The following is a 16,829-nucleotide window of genomic DNA, read 5'->3' as shown; positions in this document are numbered from 1 at the left end:
AACAAACAACGGGGCAAATAAATAGACACGTAAATATCCGCCGGTAACCGGGCGTGAAATGCCCCTGGAGGCGGGGGCCCGTCCGCTGGGCAGCGCGGCGGCGGCAGCGGGCGGCAGAGCCCTGGGCGCCGGTGCGGGCGGTGTGTGCGGGGCCGAAGCTGCCCCGGTAACCAGCCGCCTCCGAGGGACTGGGGGCGCGGGACGAACCGCGCTCCCGCACCCGCGTCTCTGCCAGCTCCTCGAGCGCGGCGAGGCCGGCCGGGACAGCCGGGGGTGAGCCCAGCGCTGCCCGCGCCCCTCGCCCGGCCGCCCGGCCCGGCCCGGCCCCGCGGTCGGTGGGCTTCGCCTCCGGCCGGCCGCACCGGAGCGAAGGTTTCTGTTTTGTTTCCCGGTCCCCGGGCCTGAAACGAGACTGTGTGTGAGGCGGGGGAAGGGGGAGGCAGCGAACAGCCCAGCGTCCCTCGGTTCTCACACACACAAAAAAAAAAGGAAAACAAAAGGAAAAAAAAATTGGAGAGCGGGAGCGAGCCCTGGAGAGGAGAAGGGACTCTCCCAACCCCAGGCGTCCCGGCGCCCCGCCGAGCCGCGCCATGAGGCACCCGAGCCGCCGCCGCACCGGCGGGCCGAAGCCGAGGTGGGGAGCGGGGCCGGGAGCCGCGGGTCGCTCCGAAGGGCAGCTGGGCCCCGGGTGCTTGGGAACGGCGGGGCTGTTCCGGGCGCGGCACGTCGCTGACCGTCCTTTGCGCAGGTATTACGAGACGGGGAGCATCAAGCCCGGCGTCATCGGCGGCTCCAAACCCAAAGTGGCGACCCCCAAAGTAGTGGATAAAATCGCCGAATACAAGAGACAAAACCCGACAATGTTCGCCTGGGAGATCCGGGACAGGCTACTGGCCGAGGGCATCTGCGACAACGACACGGTCCCCAGCGTCTCCTCCATAAACAGGTAAGAGCAGCCCCGCCGCCCTGCTCGCGGCCCGACCGCTTCTTTACGGCCCCATAGCCCCCCCCTCAACAGCGCGGACGGCCCGCTCCTTCCTCGGTCAGGTTAGACCCAGCCTGCCCCAGCCCCCCGCCCGCAGCGGGACCCCCGGGCACGGCCCGCCAACCCCCGGCCCCGCCGTGACCGCCGAGTCCAGGCCCGGGCAGCGGGGGAGCGAGGCTGCCCCGGGGGTCGCTGCGGCACGCCGGGGCGGGCAGCGCCGCCGCGGGCGCCGGGCCGCCAGGCCCGGGGGCTTCTCGGGCCGGCGGGGCCGGGTGTTCCCTACCCGGGGTGTAAGCGACCGCCAGCCTTGCCAGGGCGTTAGGGCTCTGAGCCGAAGGGCTGCCGCTACCCGCTGCCAGGCCGGGCTCGCAGCCCCCACGCTCCGCGCCGCAGGAAGGCTTCCTTTGCGCCCACGGCCGCGGCTCCCTCATAGCTAGCCCGAGGGCACGGCCGCACTTGCCAGGCCCTGCCTTCCCTCGGCCCTCGCAGGAGGCTGGGAGCAGCCGGCTCCATTCCGCAATCGCGAACCATTTCCCCCCCTCCTCCCCAGCTGCTCGGCTGCGGCTTTTGTCGGTGGAGGGACTCAGTCTCGGTCTCAGGTTTGAGGTGACAAAAATAACCATAAGACAGGCAAAAAAAGAAAAAAAAAAAGGATCGATGCAGGAGCAAAAGGCCGGTGATAGATGTAATCGAGTACTAACACGCAGCACGGTGCGGGGCTGCTCGCATGCCTGCGCGTTCAAACGCAACATCAGGTCTTCACACTTCGGCAACACACAACACTCTTAGGCACACAGTAGAAGTGATTACGCAGTTTTAGTGTAACGTACGTACAGATACCTTGACTATGGCCGCAGAAATACAGCCTCTAGAAACGGGGTGACGCAGGGCTATTTGCAAAGGGTGCATACGTAGGCACGAAATACCTCACTGACAGGGTAAGAATACATGAGGTTTTGTATGGAATCCCAAATATACGGTGCTTCCCACTCAAATAAATGTACATAGGGTATACGTAAATACACATGTGGGCTCCTGTAGTGTCCGCATAGATAAAAACACACCAGTCAGTACATATATATAACCTTTTGATATATAACAAGTTTAGCCAGATTTAAAAAAAAAAAACAAACTGGTGTATTTATAGCAAGGGAAGTAAAAAATAAATAGCAAAGAAAAGGCAGTGGTATTTTTTGTCTCACACTTTTCATGGCAGATTTATCAAAATATGTCTAATAACTCAGACTGTGTATTTCTAAATCTGGCATCCTATATAAATGGGTTTTAATATTTTGCAAATGATATGGAATTATCCCAAATCATCTTGAAAACAGCAGGTAGAATTAGCTAGTGGAATGTACCTTGGCTAAGAAAGATTCCCTCAGACACACTGTCTCTGTAATATACTGCGAGGCTACCCTAGGAAATTATCCCTGTGTGTGCCATCTGTATTAAAATGGTTATTAAGTTATGAACAGGGTAACATAATACTGATCGGCTAATTATACACCCTCCTAAAAAACCTCCAGGCCTCTGTTACTCTCTCAGTCAGGTATTGAAATAATAACAGTTTGACATTCAGACACCTTACAAAGGCAGCTGCGGAAGGACAGCCAGCTGTCCCTGGGAGGAATTAAGTCGGTGGTACAGGAGTCCAGAGGAACGGCTGTGGGCTCTTTGGAGGAATAACATATACGGACCCGACACACAGGTGTACTTTGGTTAGCTCCAGGGCTGTTAGCATCCAGATGTCACCGAAGCCTCGGCCTTACGCCTGCCGGACCCGATGCCTCGTGTCGGGGCCATGATGTCCCGAGCAGAAGGCCAAGCGCTGGGTTTTGCTCCCACCTTTGCTACCAGTTTGCGGCAGGGCTTTGGGGGCTTTGTACCTCAGTTTCCCCACCTTGGAAATGAAAACTGATCCTTCTCAGAGGGAGGAGGGAACAGATGTCAGTTAGGTCGTGCTTATAAAATGCTTTGAGAAGGACTAGTACTTTGTAGCTGCTAAGCATGATTACATTGAAGAGGTTTAGCTGTGACCCACCATGTTTGATCATACTGCAATGGCATTTGAGTGTGTAGTCACCAAGGCACAAGAGCGTTTTGGCTTCACATGATTAAGTCTTTCCCCATTCCTTTTAAAAATTCAGGCCCATCTTCCCACCCTTTGTATGAGGCTCCCCAAAACTCACATCTGTGAGGAAGTGAGCCCATTATATCACAGGTCATAAGATTTGCAAGTCTGTGCTAGGCAAGAACAGGGCATCGAACTGGGAAAAAATTGCAGCAGAATAGGAAATAGCAAGTATATACGGGCCCAATCCTGGTGCCACGGCAAGTAGCGTGAGCTTCATCACTTCTGTGACTCCAGCTCACAAAACTCACATAACATGAAGAGGGGACTAAGTTCACAATTTAAATATACATTTTTTTTTCTCCCCATTGTCAAAATACACATACAGAATTCGGTCAATCCTTTGTAACAGCACATCCCTTACCTGCGGTACGATCGCGAATTGTAGTTAATCTAACACTCTGACTCTGAGCAGCTTCAGATAGATGACAATTTTTTAAAACCAACCTTCTAGAAATATCTGTTGTCTTATTTTTGCAAGATGTAAAGTTTCCAAAGCAAAATGTGCATTGGCCCAGTGTCCAGAACTGTTAGAGCTACATCCATGAGCGGTTTAACATCTTGAGACTATAAGCGAGGCATTTATAGAAATATAAGTTACCTATGTTCCTAGATAGTCTGTGCATACTGCACTTCAAACTGGAGATCTCCTTGTACATGGAAAAAATTATTTTCGGTTATTTTAAGTTTTTCTGAAATGTATTCATTACATTTTCTTTTCTTTCTTTCTGGGGATTAGTCTAACATTAACAAAGGCTTTTGGGTGAGAGACTACAAAACAATGCAATTTCCATTTCATTTTTAAGGTCTCCCTAAAACATTCTTAAAATCTATTTTCCATTAATTATTTTTTCTGATATGTGAATTCTATGTGCCTATATTGCACTGATCTGTCAGAGTCGCACGGAGAATATCAGGACGCATTTGCGACGACATGTAATTCTGTATTGCGATTTATCAGAAACTTGTTCATACCAAACTCATGCATGTAAAGGCTAGATACAAACTCTGGTGGAAAACATGACTTATCTACCCTGTCAAGATTCAGGAAAAAAATTAAAGTCTTCTGCTATGTGGTAGTTTTCCTTTAATTATGGTGAAAAAGTCTAGCGAGTATACTAGTTAATAAGCAAAGCGCACCAGAACTGACAGGATTGAGACTTATCTCTGCACTGGGATCTTTCCTGTTCCCGCTTCATACATTAGGTACCATACAGTATAAACCTATTGTGTATGTGTAGGTATACACATATATATACATACGTATATATACATGCATATATGTAAACACACACACACAATGCATGTAATCGAGAAGCAGGCAAGTGACAGAAGCTCTTAATGCTTTGGTAAGCAATTAATGCTTACTTTAAATCACTTGAGCACCTTGCTTCTTGAGCACCCTGCCAGCCCAAACTTTTCCACCTATCGTATGACTATAAACGAGTTATCTTTGGTCACATTGGGTTAGAATATTTCAACTGGATTTAGGCATGGCTGTAAGCCTTGCGCTGCTCTCTGAAGTGGGAACTTGGAGGCAGATGTTAATGAGAAATTTTCCTTTGTTTTGCGGCACATACAGTTAGCCTAAGAACACAGGTTTCGTGAGATAATCACCCCATAAAAATCTTTAGACAGCGTACTTTAGTAGGAACAGGACAGAGCACATCGCAGACACACGTTCATGGTTATACAGAAAGTGATGCAAAGGACATTGTAGTTTAAGCATTTTTTCTGGCTTCTCTTAAATTAATTAATTCCTTACAGGTCCAGAAAGGCAAAGCAAAACACACACACATACACACAGTTTGTCCCTCTGTCCCAGCTCTCCTGTGGCTGTGTTCAGTACTAGGGACTCCCAGTTAGTCCTTATCCGAGCAATGCCAAAGCCAAAGCATTACAGAGTTCAGTCAGCCGTCTGGATACACCGTGGACCTTAAGTTGCTGACAGCAGACCTAACTAATACCTCATGGCAGAGAATAGAGTTTAGTGGATATATTAGCTCAGTCAAGCCGTTAGATTTTTTTTCAGTCTTCTCTTAGGTATTGGGTATACATTAATTTCTAGTGTTAAGCGCTTGGTTTGGGGAGATGTTTCCCGTTTCATTATATAACTATTGGCTAATGATTCCTAGTCAAAGTCTCCAATCATTATGTGCTTTTAAAGAACACATATGAAAAGACACACACATTGATTCAGGTTATAATGACCAGTAAAATATACTTGTACATTGAAATATTATTGATCATGTGGCCAATTTCAGTGGCTGTGGGCAGGCCTGTAGTTTAGAGCAAAGAATGGCATATTAGGAGATCCAATTTCTCTTACCAGTTTTGCTGTTAACTTTCTGGTTGATCTTCGGCAGGTCACACGGACTCCTTATGAGGCTCCTTTGCCATCTGTAAAACGAAAATAACAGTATTTAGCTATCTTTGTAAAACTCAGCGTGACCTTTCAGTAAAAATACCCCTGGAGTTCAATACGTAATGAGAAAAGGTTCAAAACTGAAGCTAGGTTGTTTTACATCAGCTGAGGCTTTAGCCCACGCAAGGGAGATAGAATTGAACAGAATCTCGACTGGTTTGAGGTAAATGTAACGGCTCAAGACAAACAACCCAGTCTGGCAAAAGGCAGGCATATTAGGGCAGGGGCTGTGTCATATGTGGAAGAAATCAATGTTATGCAAACAGAGCTTTCTGAGTCACTCTCACTAGCCTCGCTTGAGAATTTCCCCGAAGGACACCCTGGCCAAATTCACTGGTGAATCTCTCCCTGTCTTTCCCACAAAACAAATCTGGAATTTTTGGAGGACAGGTAAAGAGTCTAGGGAGAAGTGGGAAGAGTACAGGGTATCTTAGAGATGGCAGCTTGTTCATAGTGACCAAAAGTAGCGACAGCTGCATGGCCTGCAGTGAACATGGGATGAATTGCATGGTTTTAATTGGCAAGTGTGTGTGTGTGTATCACACAAACCTATCACTGCCATCAGTATTTAGTAGCCACAAGTCATTTTTCTCAATAGAGAGGCCAAGGATTAGTCTGGCCGTGTAGGCTGGGTTAGCCTCTGACTGACTGTGTGTTGGTGCAAGGCAGGGGTGAAGAAAACTTGTCCGACAGTGCCCAGCAGACTTCACCAGGTCTCATAACCTGGCACTTCTTAGTGTGCACAGAAGAAACTCGGGATTCTAGCAGGGATCCTCTCCCTTAGTTGATGTTGAGTCTTAAGGTTCCCATGCGATTTCCTGCATCAGGGCATGCTCTCAAGGTAGAAGACTTCTACTGCCAGTTGCTTTCAGCCGAGCAAAGAAAGCGATTGGGTCACACAGGGCTTCATTACAGGGAATATACTCCTTTAAATTCAGATTCTTTTCCATCAGACACAAACCTAGTATTATCTTCTTTTTATCATTGCAAATAAAGGACAGGCTCATAAAGCAGAGGTTACAGACAATGTTACTGCAGCTGAAAGAGTAAATGAATGCTCACAGCATTTCTCTTTGTCTTATTCCTCATATCTGGCCACTGGAAGGTTGTATGGTGGGAACTACAATAAGCTAGATGTGTTTTTTTCTGATTTTCATATTGCAGAGATATTAGCTCAACAGAGGCAGTTAGCAAGTAAAATTGGTTGTGCCTGGAAAGTTTTGAGCTCCCTGTTCTGTGAACCTCGAGGTTCAGAACCACATCGGTCTCTTTATCACCTAAAAATCCCAGCCCTTCTTTTTTGTATAGATGTACAGAAAGCTTGATTTTTGCTAGAAGTTAAACATTTTCAAGCTTTTGCATCTAGTGAATTATTGCTGCATTCTGCCATAGAGGTAGCTGCATTTCAGTGCTGGGTGAGTGAGTCTTATGGAGCTAAACCTCATTTACCAGAATCACTATTATGTGAAAAAACTCATTTGACTTTGGGAGAAAAGAGGAGAAAATATAAGTGGCCTGGCCAAGCAATGACAAAGAACAATATAGTGATCTGAAGGGCACAGTCCCTCCAACAGGAAGGGAATTATTCATGTTTAAACAAAGCAGCATAGGCAGGAATGAAGGAAAGGAAACAAGAAAGGAAACATTTAAATGGTAGCAGAAGGTATCCCCTGATAGGGAGGTCTATTAAGTTGTGGAATTGCATCCCACAGGAATTCCTGATTTCTTGGAATATATATAACTAGATGGAATTAATGACAAGCAAACATACAATAAGAAATAATCTCATGTTGGCTAAAGAGATAGATAATGCTCTAGCAGGCCAGCTGGACCCTTTATTGTATGATGACATGATGCATACAAAACAAAGTCATGTTTTTAGCTGTATGTCAAATATCCCCCAAAATCCATCTCTGATCCTAAAGACCATTCAAAGAAAATATTTCCGTATTACTTGAATAAAAAAATGTGACTTCCTAACAGTTGAACAAGGCTGAGCATCCCTTAGATTCCATGGTCTTTAATTAAGGCACGTTGAAATTCAAATGGAGTTAGGCTGTCTACTTACAATCAGCAAAAAATTTAGGGTTCCCACTTTTGGGGAGGGTCTCTATAAATGGAAAGGTAGAGAATTCCAAACGCATTTGTCATTGGCCTGACACCCGTGCAGCTAACTAGGGCTTTAGGAAATCCCATCTGTGTGTAGATGGCTCTGATGATGATTGCTACTCATGAAAGTGTCAGAAAGGTTTGAGTTTTTCTCCCAGACAATCATTCTTTAAACTGAGAGCTAACGGGAGTGAGGATTCTTCCACTGTAATCCAAATTAATCTACTGGAGCCTATGCATGCATGGCCATATTTACCAGTCCCAACTGTTTAAAAACGCCAAGGCAGAGCCTAAATGATGCAATTGGCATAAAAATAATGAGCACTTGTAATACAACATGGGTTTGTTTTTACTTGTTTTCTCTTTTCTATCCTAAATTTTTAAAGGTATTTGGATATCCGACTCCCATTAAACAACTTTAAAAACACCTTAACAATGCAGCCTTTTGAGTCTTCAGAGAGCCGACAGGCCCCTTTTCTAGCCCCCACAAGCACTGGAATCATACTTTACTGAATGAGAACTGAAATTCTCATGCTATCACTTGACTAGAGGAGCTGGAAAACCCACAACAAACACCTTTAGGCTTGTGATGAAATACTAGGCAGTATGATATTCAGCGCTAGCCTCCAATTTTCTCTAGTGCCAGTAACTGAGAGCTGATTTTGTAGCACTTATATGGCTATCTACCCAGCTGAAAATCACAAATCTAATCACTTGGTTTCCAAACTCCTTGGAGTGCACTTGCAAATATTCATTTCCAATCAATTTGCACCTGCTAATATTTCTCAATGCTCACATGTGATGACAGAGTCAGAAGCAATGCTGGTGCTTATGATTTCTATTGCAATAGCATAAAGAGGCTCTGTGCATAGATCACAGCCCATTGTCCAAAAAAGGCACAGCATAAATAGGAATTTCTTTTGAGAGGTTCTTTTAAAACATCAGTATATACACAAGTCTTTCTTTACACCATCCCCTTAGCTTCTACTAGGCTTATAATTCAGACAGTGCTCAAGGTTTCAGGGATCCTGAAACAAACATTTTTGTCTGTTCTAGGAAATGAGGTATCAGGCCAGGGCTCACCCACCAGGCCCAAGTCTAGGTGAAAGGCAGAGCAAAACTGGAGAGCCCTCTTCTCCGAGCTCACATCTGACAAGACGGAGGCTGAACACTAGCTAGACTGTGACAGCCTCCCCCCTCTTCCCCGATAAGTAGAGCATATAAATAAATAAATAAACGGCATCCTAACTGCACTGAGAACTCAATAAAACAATCACATCAAATATGAGGAGGTATAAATCTCATGTCTGCACAGGTAACCCACTCAATTGCTTTTATTATGGCTCGGCCTGACTCCATTTATTACCATCCGTGGCCTGGGTGAAGGATGTTTGCATGGAGGGTGGTCTCCTGGTGAAATCCTATCCCTGGAGCAGTGACAATCAGCCCATACAGAGGTGGATTTTGGTGGGGAGACCAAAGGCAGATCCATCTGTCTGCATGAAAACCAATCAATAACCCTGTAACTAGACCCCTTGTCGCTGGGAAATGGACAACACAATAGTTCAATCCTGGAGCCATAGGAGAGGAATAGCTGTGGTTGGGGTGTGAAGAATGACAGGATGTATGCATGAGGTGTTTGAGACATACGGACAGAATATATCTGTCCATATAGATACTGAGGAGGAGTGATGGGATAGGAGGAGTTTAGAGGGTACATTAATATATATATAGTAGGCAAATTTGAAAGGTTGATGTGTTCAGAGGTAGGTATGGGGAAGGAAAAGGCAGAGTTATACTGTGGATTTTTATAGGACATTTATACGGGGACTGTGAGTGCAATGCAGATAGGTACCTTTGGGGAAATGCGCCTGCTGGCTGGGTACTACATACGAGTATATTGGTATATGGCAGGGAACACACATCTCTGGGCAGGCACATAGACACTGACACAAAATGCTCGTAGGCTAAAGGAAGCATATGCGGGAGTTCGATGTGGTCAGGGAAGGATATTCCTTTGTCCTCTGTCTGGCTTGGGATTTATGTGTGTACTAGTTTTGACAGAGAGGAGAAAGAGTGATGTGCCAAAAGCCTGAGCTAACGGACTGTGAGTTCACAGATACGCTTCCCAGAAAATGCTATGTATGAAACATTTACCCAAACCTCACTGTTAAATCAGGAAGGGAGATTCTGGTGGCTTGTCTCTGCCTGTATGAAAAATAGAAATAGGACATTTCTTGGCGCTGTCATCCCCTAGCTCTGCAGTTCCTGTAGCGTTTCTAAAATCTGCACAGTGTATTGTTCCCCAGGCTTCTAGCAACTCCCCCAACACACGCACACATGCATACACACGCAGATACGCTGGAGTTTGCCTCCATTAATTGTTCTCTCCTGGGGGCCAATTTAGTTTTTATTCCTTCGGCTCCATTTTGAACAGTTCCTGCTCCTTCCAAGGTAAGCACCCTCCCCTCTCAGCAGGGTCCAAGGCACAGGGTTAAATGTCCATCTCCAGCTTGGAGGCAAATTGCATCAAGAATAGCGATCAGTTCTGCTCAAAGTGCCCATCACTGTATTTCAGTTGAGAAGGGTGGCATCCATGTTTTGCAAGGCAGATTGACGTCTGTTCGTTAATTTATAAAAGGAAAAGCAGAGACTGTGACCAGACGACAAAGTCACAGAGGAAACCCCCACATATCTGTCAGACAGGATGCCCTGCACCACCTCTAGTTTCAGGGTAGTTTGGATGGTTCTGGCAATAATAACAGTGCCCATTTCTTTGGTCAGGGAGTGTTAATATCGTAGCCCTTCAATTCCCGGAACTAGTTGTCATTTTCTTCAAGCTGGACTGAAATACAAGGGCAACCTCATTACCCCACTGCCCATTTTCAAGCTCTCACTTAAAAATTGTGATAGAGTCCTTGGGCGCTAACATTTGGGCACTTTTTGAAGGGACTGTCGCCTTTCAACACACTCGTGTTTCTCTAAAAATTCTTTTAAGAACAATTTTTGGTCATCTGCCTTTAAAAAGAAAGACCACAACATGGTGTAGCTATGTAATAATGCCTGCTCTTAACATTTGCCTAAATTCAGGCCCTTTCTTGTTTGTTTAAATTTAGACTTTTGAGCTTGAAAAATTATACATTTATACATAAATTATACATACACAAAAACCACATACACACTTATTTGTAAAATCAGCATGGAAAGGAGGAGATGTAGAAGAGAAGAGGAAAGGAAGGAGTAATATTTCTGAAGGAAAGGAGATCATGTTTGCATGCTGACTGCGTAGGGGAAGTGCATTTCTGGGACGTGCTATGTAAAAATGGGCCAAGGCTGTGCAAGCAGAGGCAGAGTGGAAAATGTGCGATGTCACAGATTCCCTCTCCCTACAGAACCAACAGCAAATTTAGAGTTTTAAAGACACAATGGTGGTGGTGCTGTCTCTGGCAGACAGACAGCCACAACATGAAGCTCCCAGAGCGGCTGAGAGCACAGCTGGATGGGATTGGGGGAGGAAAGGGCAAGAGATAAGGATGGCGTGAAAAGCTAAGGCAGGTTTGAGTTGCATAGTGTCAAAACCAGACCTGCTGTGGTTTTACAGACAGCAGTCTTGGCCATTGTGCCAAACAAGATGCAGAGTCATCCAGTATTGACATCCAACTCCCTTGCGTGGCTTTAACAATTTCAGGCTACATGTGTGCCTGAGCTGGGGGTCTGTGCATATGGAGGCAGCCAGCATGGCTGGAGTAAGTGTATCTGGCTGTGTGCAGATTCTTGTGAGGTGCACAAGCTGGAGAGCAGGGAGGACCTGCCTGGGTGAGTTTGTAGGCTTGCACGTGAGAGAGCATGCGTAAATTTGTAAAAAGATGACTGCCATGATTCTAACCCCCTTTTGTAGATTACATGAATTTTTGTGACCTCCAAATACTTAAAGAAAAATACATGCCTATGGGTGACCCCTGTATGGGTCTTGGTGCCCAGTGGGCAAAACTGTCAGAACTGATGGCACAGGGAGACATGATACGGAAGGGAGTGTGGCCCATGTCAGGTGGATGTGTATACAAGAAAATGCCCCTGGCCCAGTGAAAGGCAGGGGATAAAGCGATCCTGAGGAATGTAGTCTTCAGAAGAGTGCAAGAGGAGGGTGCCAGCCCTGTAAACGAAGCCTTTGTACTGCTTAGTGCACCACCTTTCCAAAATGAAAGCACCTTCTGCACCATTTGAATGTGCTTCTGAACCATTCTGTGCACAGTGAAGTAATTTGAGCATGGAAACCCGGGTGTATTTGTGCAGATAGACCGCTAAGTCTCTATTGTTCCACCAGACAATCTTCTCTGTAATGGATATTTGGGTGAGACATGCCCTATACCCCATGACGTGTACGAGGAGGAGTGTGGGCATATCACTAGGGCAACATGTCCAGCTGGGAGTACAGACTTATAGCAAGTAGGTATTACTGGTCTGTGTAAGAACTAAGAATAGTCTTATCCATGGAAACAACATCGTAACTCTGCAGTTATACGCAGGGAGTCATAGGGGCGAGCAAAGGCACGGCAATAAGTGTCTTAGGAAGCCTGTCTAGTTTTGTGGGGCTCTGCACAGGATTCTGCATGGCTGCTTCTCGACTGCAAGGCAGTCGTGTGAATGCACGGATGAACTGTGGCTGTGAACGGATGCACGAGGGGGTCCTAGCAGCGCTCTTATCTTTGTCAGCAGTTCTTTTGGGTAGACCTGGGGATGAGGCCCTATGGCAGCCATACCACCGATGTGCTGAGGAGACTGCAGCTGGTGAGATGGGCAGCGTCAGTAACACAAACACGTCTGCGTATGACAGAGTGGCATCTGCTGAGAGGTGTGAACACAGAAGGCGTACGGCAGGGCAAGCGCACGTATACACAGAGATGCCATGTACAAATGTAGGGACACGTGCCTGTTGGGGGTACCTAGTGCATCTGAGGGAATGAGGGATGTATATGGCGTGATGCATTTGTCAGGGAGCAGATATGGACTAGTTCATCTCATACATGATTCAAAAAGGGGATACCTGGGGATAGTGGGGGCAGAGGGGGTTATGCTGAAGGAGGCATTTCTAATGATAGCCGTAGTTTAATGCACTGGACTCTGCTTTCCTCTCCTTTCCCCTCCCCTTCCCTCACACTCTTCTCCTCATTACCCAGGTTATCTTGTTTGGGTTAAGAGGCCAATTTCAACAGACTATAATTGAAGAGTGAAGAGAATCTGATAAGATAAGGAAGGGACATCATTCCTCAAGGGATCAATAGAGGTTTCATGTTCCTCCTTCCCCTGCTGTGTCCCTAACACGCTAACACTCTGTGTCCATGGGCTTGGTTTATTTGCTCTGCTTGTCTGCAAGCCCAGAAAGGAAGTGTGGGAGTAGGGGGGGCTGTAGCCCCCGCCTGTCACACAGCCAGAGCAAGAGAGGGGACATAAAGAAGGGACAATGGGGACCCCGCAGCGATACGGTCCCCTCTGGGAGCCAGGAGAAGGCAGGGAGGTGACAAACCTGATGCCCTCCTGGCTCTGGCAGGGGCACAGGCTCACAGGGGAGGTGTTCACCTTTGGCCTTTTATCTCAGCATGGTGCTCTGCAAGAGAAGGATATTGATAATTTGTCTAGATTTAGACTTGCTTTTCCTAGTGTCCCTGTGCAGACAAGCTCAAAGCTTTTTGTAAGCACCCACGGGGCTACTTCTCAGGGCCCCTTAGGGTGAGGGAGGTATAATTACCCCTACCACAAGGAGGGCTGGTAGCTGCTCCTGATTAGGTTTATGTTAGGATCTGAGGTTCAGGTTTGGCGGCCCCAGTATCTCACAAGCCATTCTTGGCAGTTTTTTGGACCAAACTATCATGAGAGGATCCCCTTAAGAAACATGGAGCTGCCTCAGAATACAGGTCCCTTCATGGCAGGGCTGTCAGGGCTCCCACGCTGCACAGGCAGAGTTTGTTCCCCTCCTGCCTCGTGCTCCTTGGCAGGAAGATGTGTATCTCACACAAGCAATGAGAGATCCATGCGAACCCATGCGCAGGGATCAGCGCTACCGCAGGCAGCCGGGGCAGTGTGAAGAAGTCCCTCCAGGAGACCCAGCCTCTGGCATCAAGCGAGCACTGCGGGTGCTCCCCTGTCCCCGCGGCCAGCGTAGGGATGCTGGGGCATGGGGAGATGGGCTGAGAGGTCAGCACAGTGTAAGATCCAGTCCCGATCCCATACAACAAGGCTGGGCAAGTTTCTGGAGAGCCTGAGACACGGAGGGGTCTGGCGCTGAGATATCTTCTTCCAGCTGATTTCTCTTTTATTTTTAACACCCAGAGAAACAGACGCTGAGAGCAAGTCAGTCATGCAGTGAGCATGTGGCAGAGTTGGGAATACAATCCAGATCCCCCGACTCCCAACCTCAGGCTTTAACCACTAGACCATGCTTCCCTCTAAGCCACCTTGAACTTTCCTCAGTGAGGATGGGGGCTACTAAGCCTCTGTGGGCTGCAGTTTACCAAGCTGTCAGGAGTGTGCTCACTGGACCGCCTCACCAGAGACAGCCTTCCTCATGCACACTAAAAAAGTTGAAAAGAAATTCATTTCATGGCCGGTGGTTGCTTAAAAAAGGCGATTCCAGCATATGTATGTGATAAATGTTAACTGTGCATTAATCGCATTAAAGAGGACCCTATAAACTTTTCATTTCTAATTAAATTCTGGCCGGTGATTCTGGCGAAGCCAGCACACTCCGGGCCTTTGTTTATGTGGAAAATTAAAATGCAAATACAATGGAATTTATTTCCATTACTAGAGTGATATGCTGGGCTCCTCTGTTTAACAGCCTCCAATTATTTTCAAACAGGTCTCTCTCCCTCTCCCCCTCCCCCCCCTCATTTTTTTCCCTCCCCCTGTTACCCTGATGCTGCTACCCCAGTGTGAGGGGTGGGAGCTGGTAAAGCAGTGGGTGGGCTAAGGATGGTGTCATCTGTTCCAAGGTCAAATGCAGGCAGGGATACAGAGGAGAAAGGGGGAAGAAGAGTGGGAGAGCACAAACAATGAGGCAGGGGAAGTAACAAGGCTTGAGCTAATGCAAGGAGGAGTAAGCAGTTACCTGTTAGCAACCTCACTGAAAAATATAAGCTAAACTCACTGGCTTGCTAAATCCCAGCAATATAAATGACCTGACTGAGAGAGGTCATGGTTTTTTCCCTGATGGGATATTCTGGGGAGAGGGCACAGCTGAGAGCTCTCTTTGGAAGTTTTCTGGATCTTTTGCAGCCTTTTTCATAGACTTTGTCTGGATGTGACTGCTGCTGGGCCAAATCCTGATGGCTGAGGAAGCAGAGAGTAGGCCCGATGCCAGACAGATTGCCTGCACAGAGCAAATAAATCCATGCGGCAATGACACGTAATCGTCAGCTGAAAAATAACTGAACTCTCTTGTTCATTTCCAAGGCACCAAATGTGGCTACACTGTCTTAGGGCATTAGTGCACAAGATCCACGCAAGTCAGAAGCCGTGGCACAAATCCAGAGATCCGTTGTACATTTAAAATTTCTTAGCACATATATTTACTGCTAAGTGCTGCTGACCTAGAATCCCATTCTTTCTTACATATATGAGAGGCTCAGGTCAGTTCGGACATGGGAGCATTGCCAGGCACTCACACACAGATCAGAGGCATCTGCTAGCTGACACGGACACCCTTCTATGCATTAATACAGAAAGTCACACAAAGCACCCTTGCAAAGGCAAGTGTGGTCTTCACTGTAGACGTATCTATTAATTTATGGATCCCTTCACAGACTCAGTCGAATCTATTTGAAACTGCACAGTATAGTCTTGTGTATATTTGTGAAGAAACTTAGGATATGGAGACTTATCCAAAAAGATAACTGAAAAGTCTTAGCAAAACCCCTGAGTGCACCAGAAGGCACACACACACGTAAACATCTTCACATAGCCTTGAAATATGCTGACGCACACACACGGTTATTCACAAGGAAGTGGCCACAGCCCCTGAAGCATGTGGCTGAGAACCAGCCTGATGTGCCACCCCATGTGTCACAGACGCGCTAGCGGCGTATCCTCGGCACGCCTCGCTGGCAGGGAGAGCTTGCAAGCCAAAGGGATATTCTTCTAGTGCATGTGAGCATCTTAAAGAATCACCTAGTGTAAATGATCTGGTCCCAGCCGAGACAGGGAAACAGGAGAAGGACACATTCACTTACAACACTGAAAAGAGGCCATTACCCAGTCAAACAACCCAATCCCTGACATCATTATTCAATACACAGGAGCCCTGAAATTCACACTAACTCAATCACAGAGACACACGATTACAAAATAATACTGATGGAATCAATGAGACAGACATGCGGTCATACAAAGCGCACCCACCCCGGTGTTAATACACAATAACAGCTGCTCAACAAGCGAATACAAAACAGCCATTCACGACCACAATGGCAAAACTCGGTGCCACGTTCTCAAAGGAGAACCAGAAAATTCTGGCAACAAAACCCATCCTTGCTGGAGGAGCTTAGAGCAAAAGTCAGGGTGTGGGCAAAATCTGGCTGTTGTCAGCCTCGCGAGTAATAAATAGTAAAAGCCTCAGTGAGGAGAGCGCCAAGCACGTTCATGTCCTAGTGAGGCTGGTGGACCCACAGGGCACTCAGGACCATGCAGGATTGCACCCACAGCCATCAAAATAGGCTGGTTCAGTGACATGACACCTTTGCTCAATGACCAAAAGCATCATGCGGTCCCTTTTAACACAAGCAGGGGCACATGACATTCGAGACTCACCATAACACAAGCCAACGTAAGAAAGCAAAACCTACTGACTATCAGAAGTGCAACACACCCAGGCTATGGACAGCTGCAAGCACTGTTCAGCACCCAAAGCCGCAGAGCCACCTCACAGATGTGCCTCTGCAAAACAGCCCAATCCTCTTCCCAGACCACAGCAGCACACCCAAATCTATCACAGCACTTGTGTCTTTCCCCTTCAGAGAGGAAAAAAGCAAAGTGCTCACATGAAACACGCTCATAACGCCACAAATCACGGACCTTCCTTGCACCTCGCCGACTGTGCCGGAGCACGCTAACCCAAGTGCTTAACACAAGGCCTGAGCGGCCGGCTTTTGCAAACCCTGCACGATCTTCTTGGGAGGGAGACG

The 16,829-nt window shown here is 47.1% G+C and overlaps 1 protein-coding gene across 1 annotated transcript in view; it reads left to right on the top strand.

Annotated features, from left to right (window-relative positions):
* The first annotated feature begins 6 nt into the window (after positions 1-6).
* Positions 7-16,829, top strand: part of PAX2 (paired box 2) — an 81,110-nt gene continuing 64,287 nt past the window's right edge. Inside the window, exon 1 of the mRNA XM_082002132.1 lies at positions 7-946. Within this exon, the coding sequence (XP_081858258.1) occupies positions 591-946 (356 nt within the window). The 5' untranslated portion in view covers positions 7-590. The remainder of the gene's footprint in view (positions 947-16,829) is intronic.

Source organism: Phaethon aethereus, assembly GCF_964289735.1.
Source record: "Phaethon aethereus genome assembly, chromosome: 7".
NCBI classification, from domain to species: Eukaryota; Metazoa; Chordata; class Aves; order Phaethontiformes; family Phaethontidae; genus Phaethon; species Phaethon aethereus.
The sequence above is the reverse complement of the archived record's forward strand: the minus strand, read 5'-3'. Positions and strand labels throughout refer to the sequence as shown.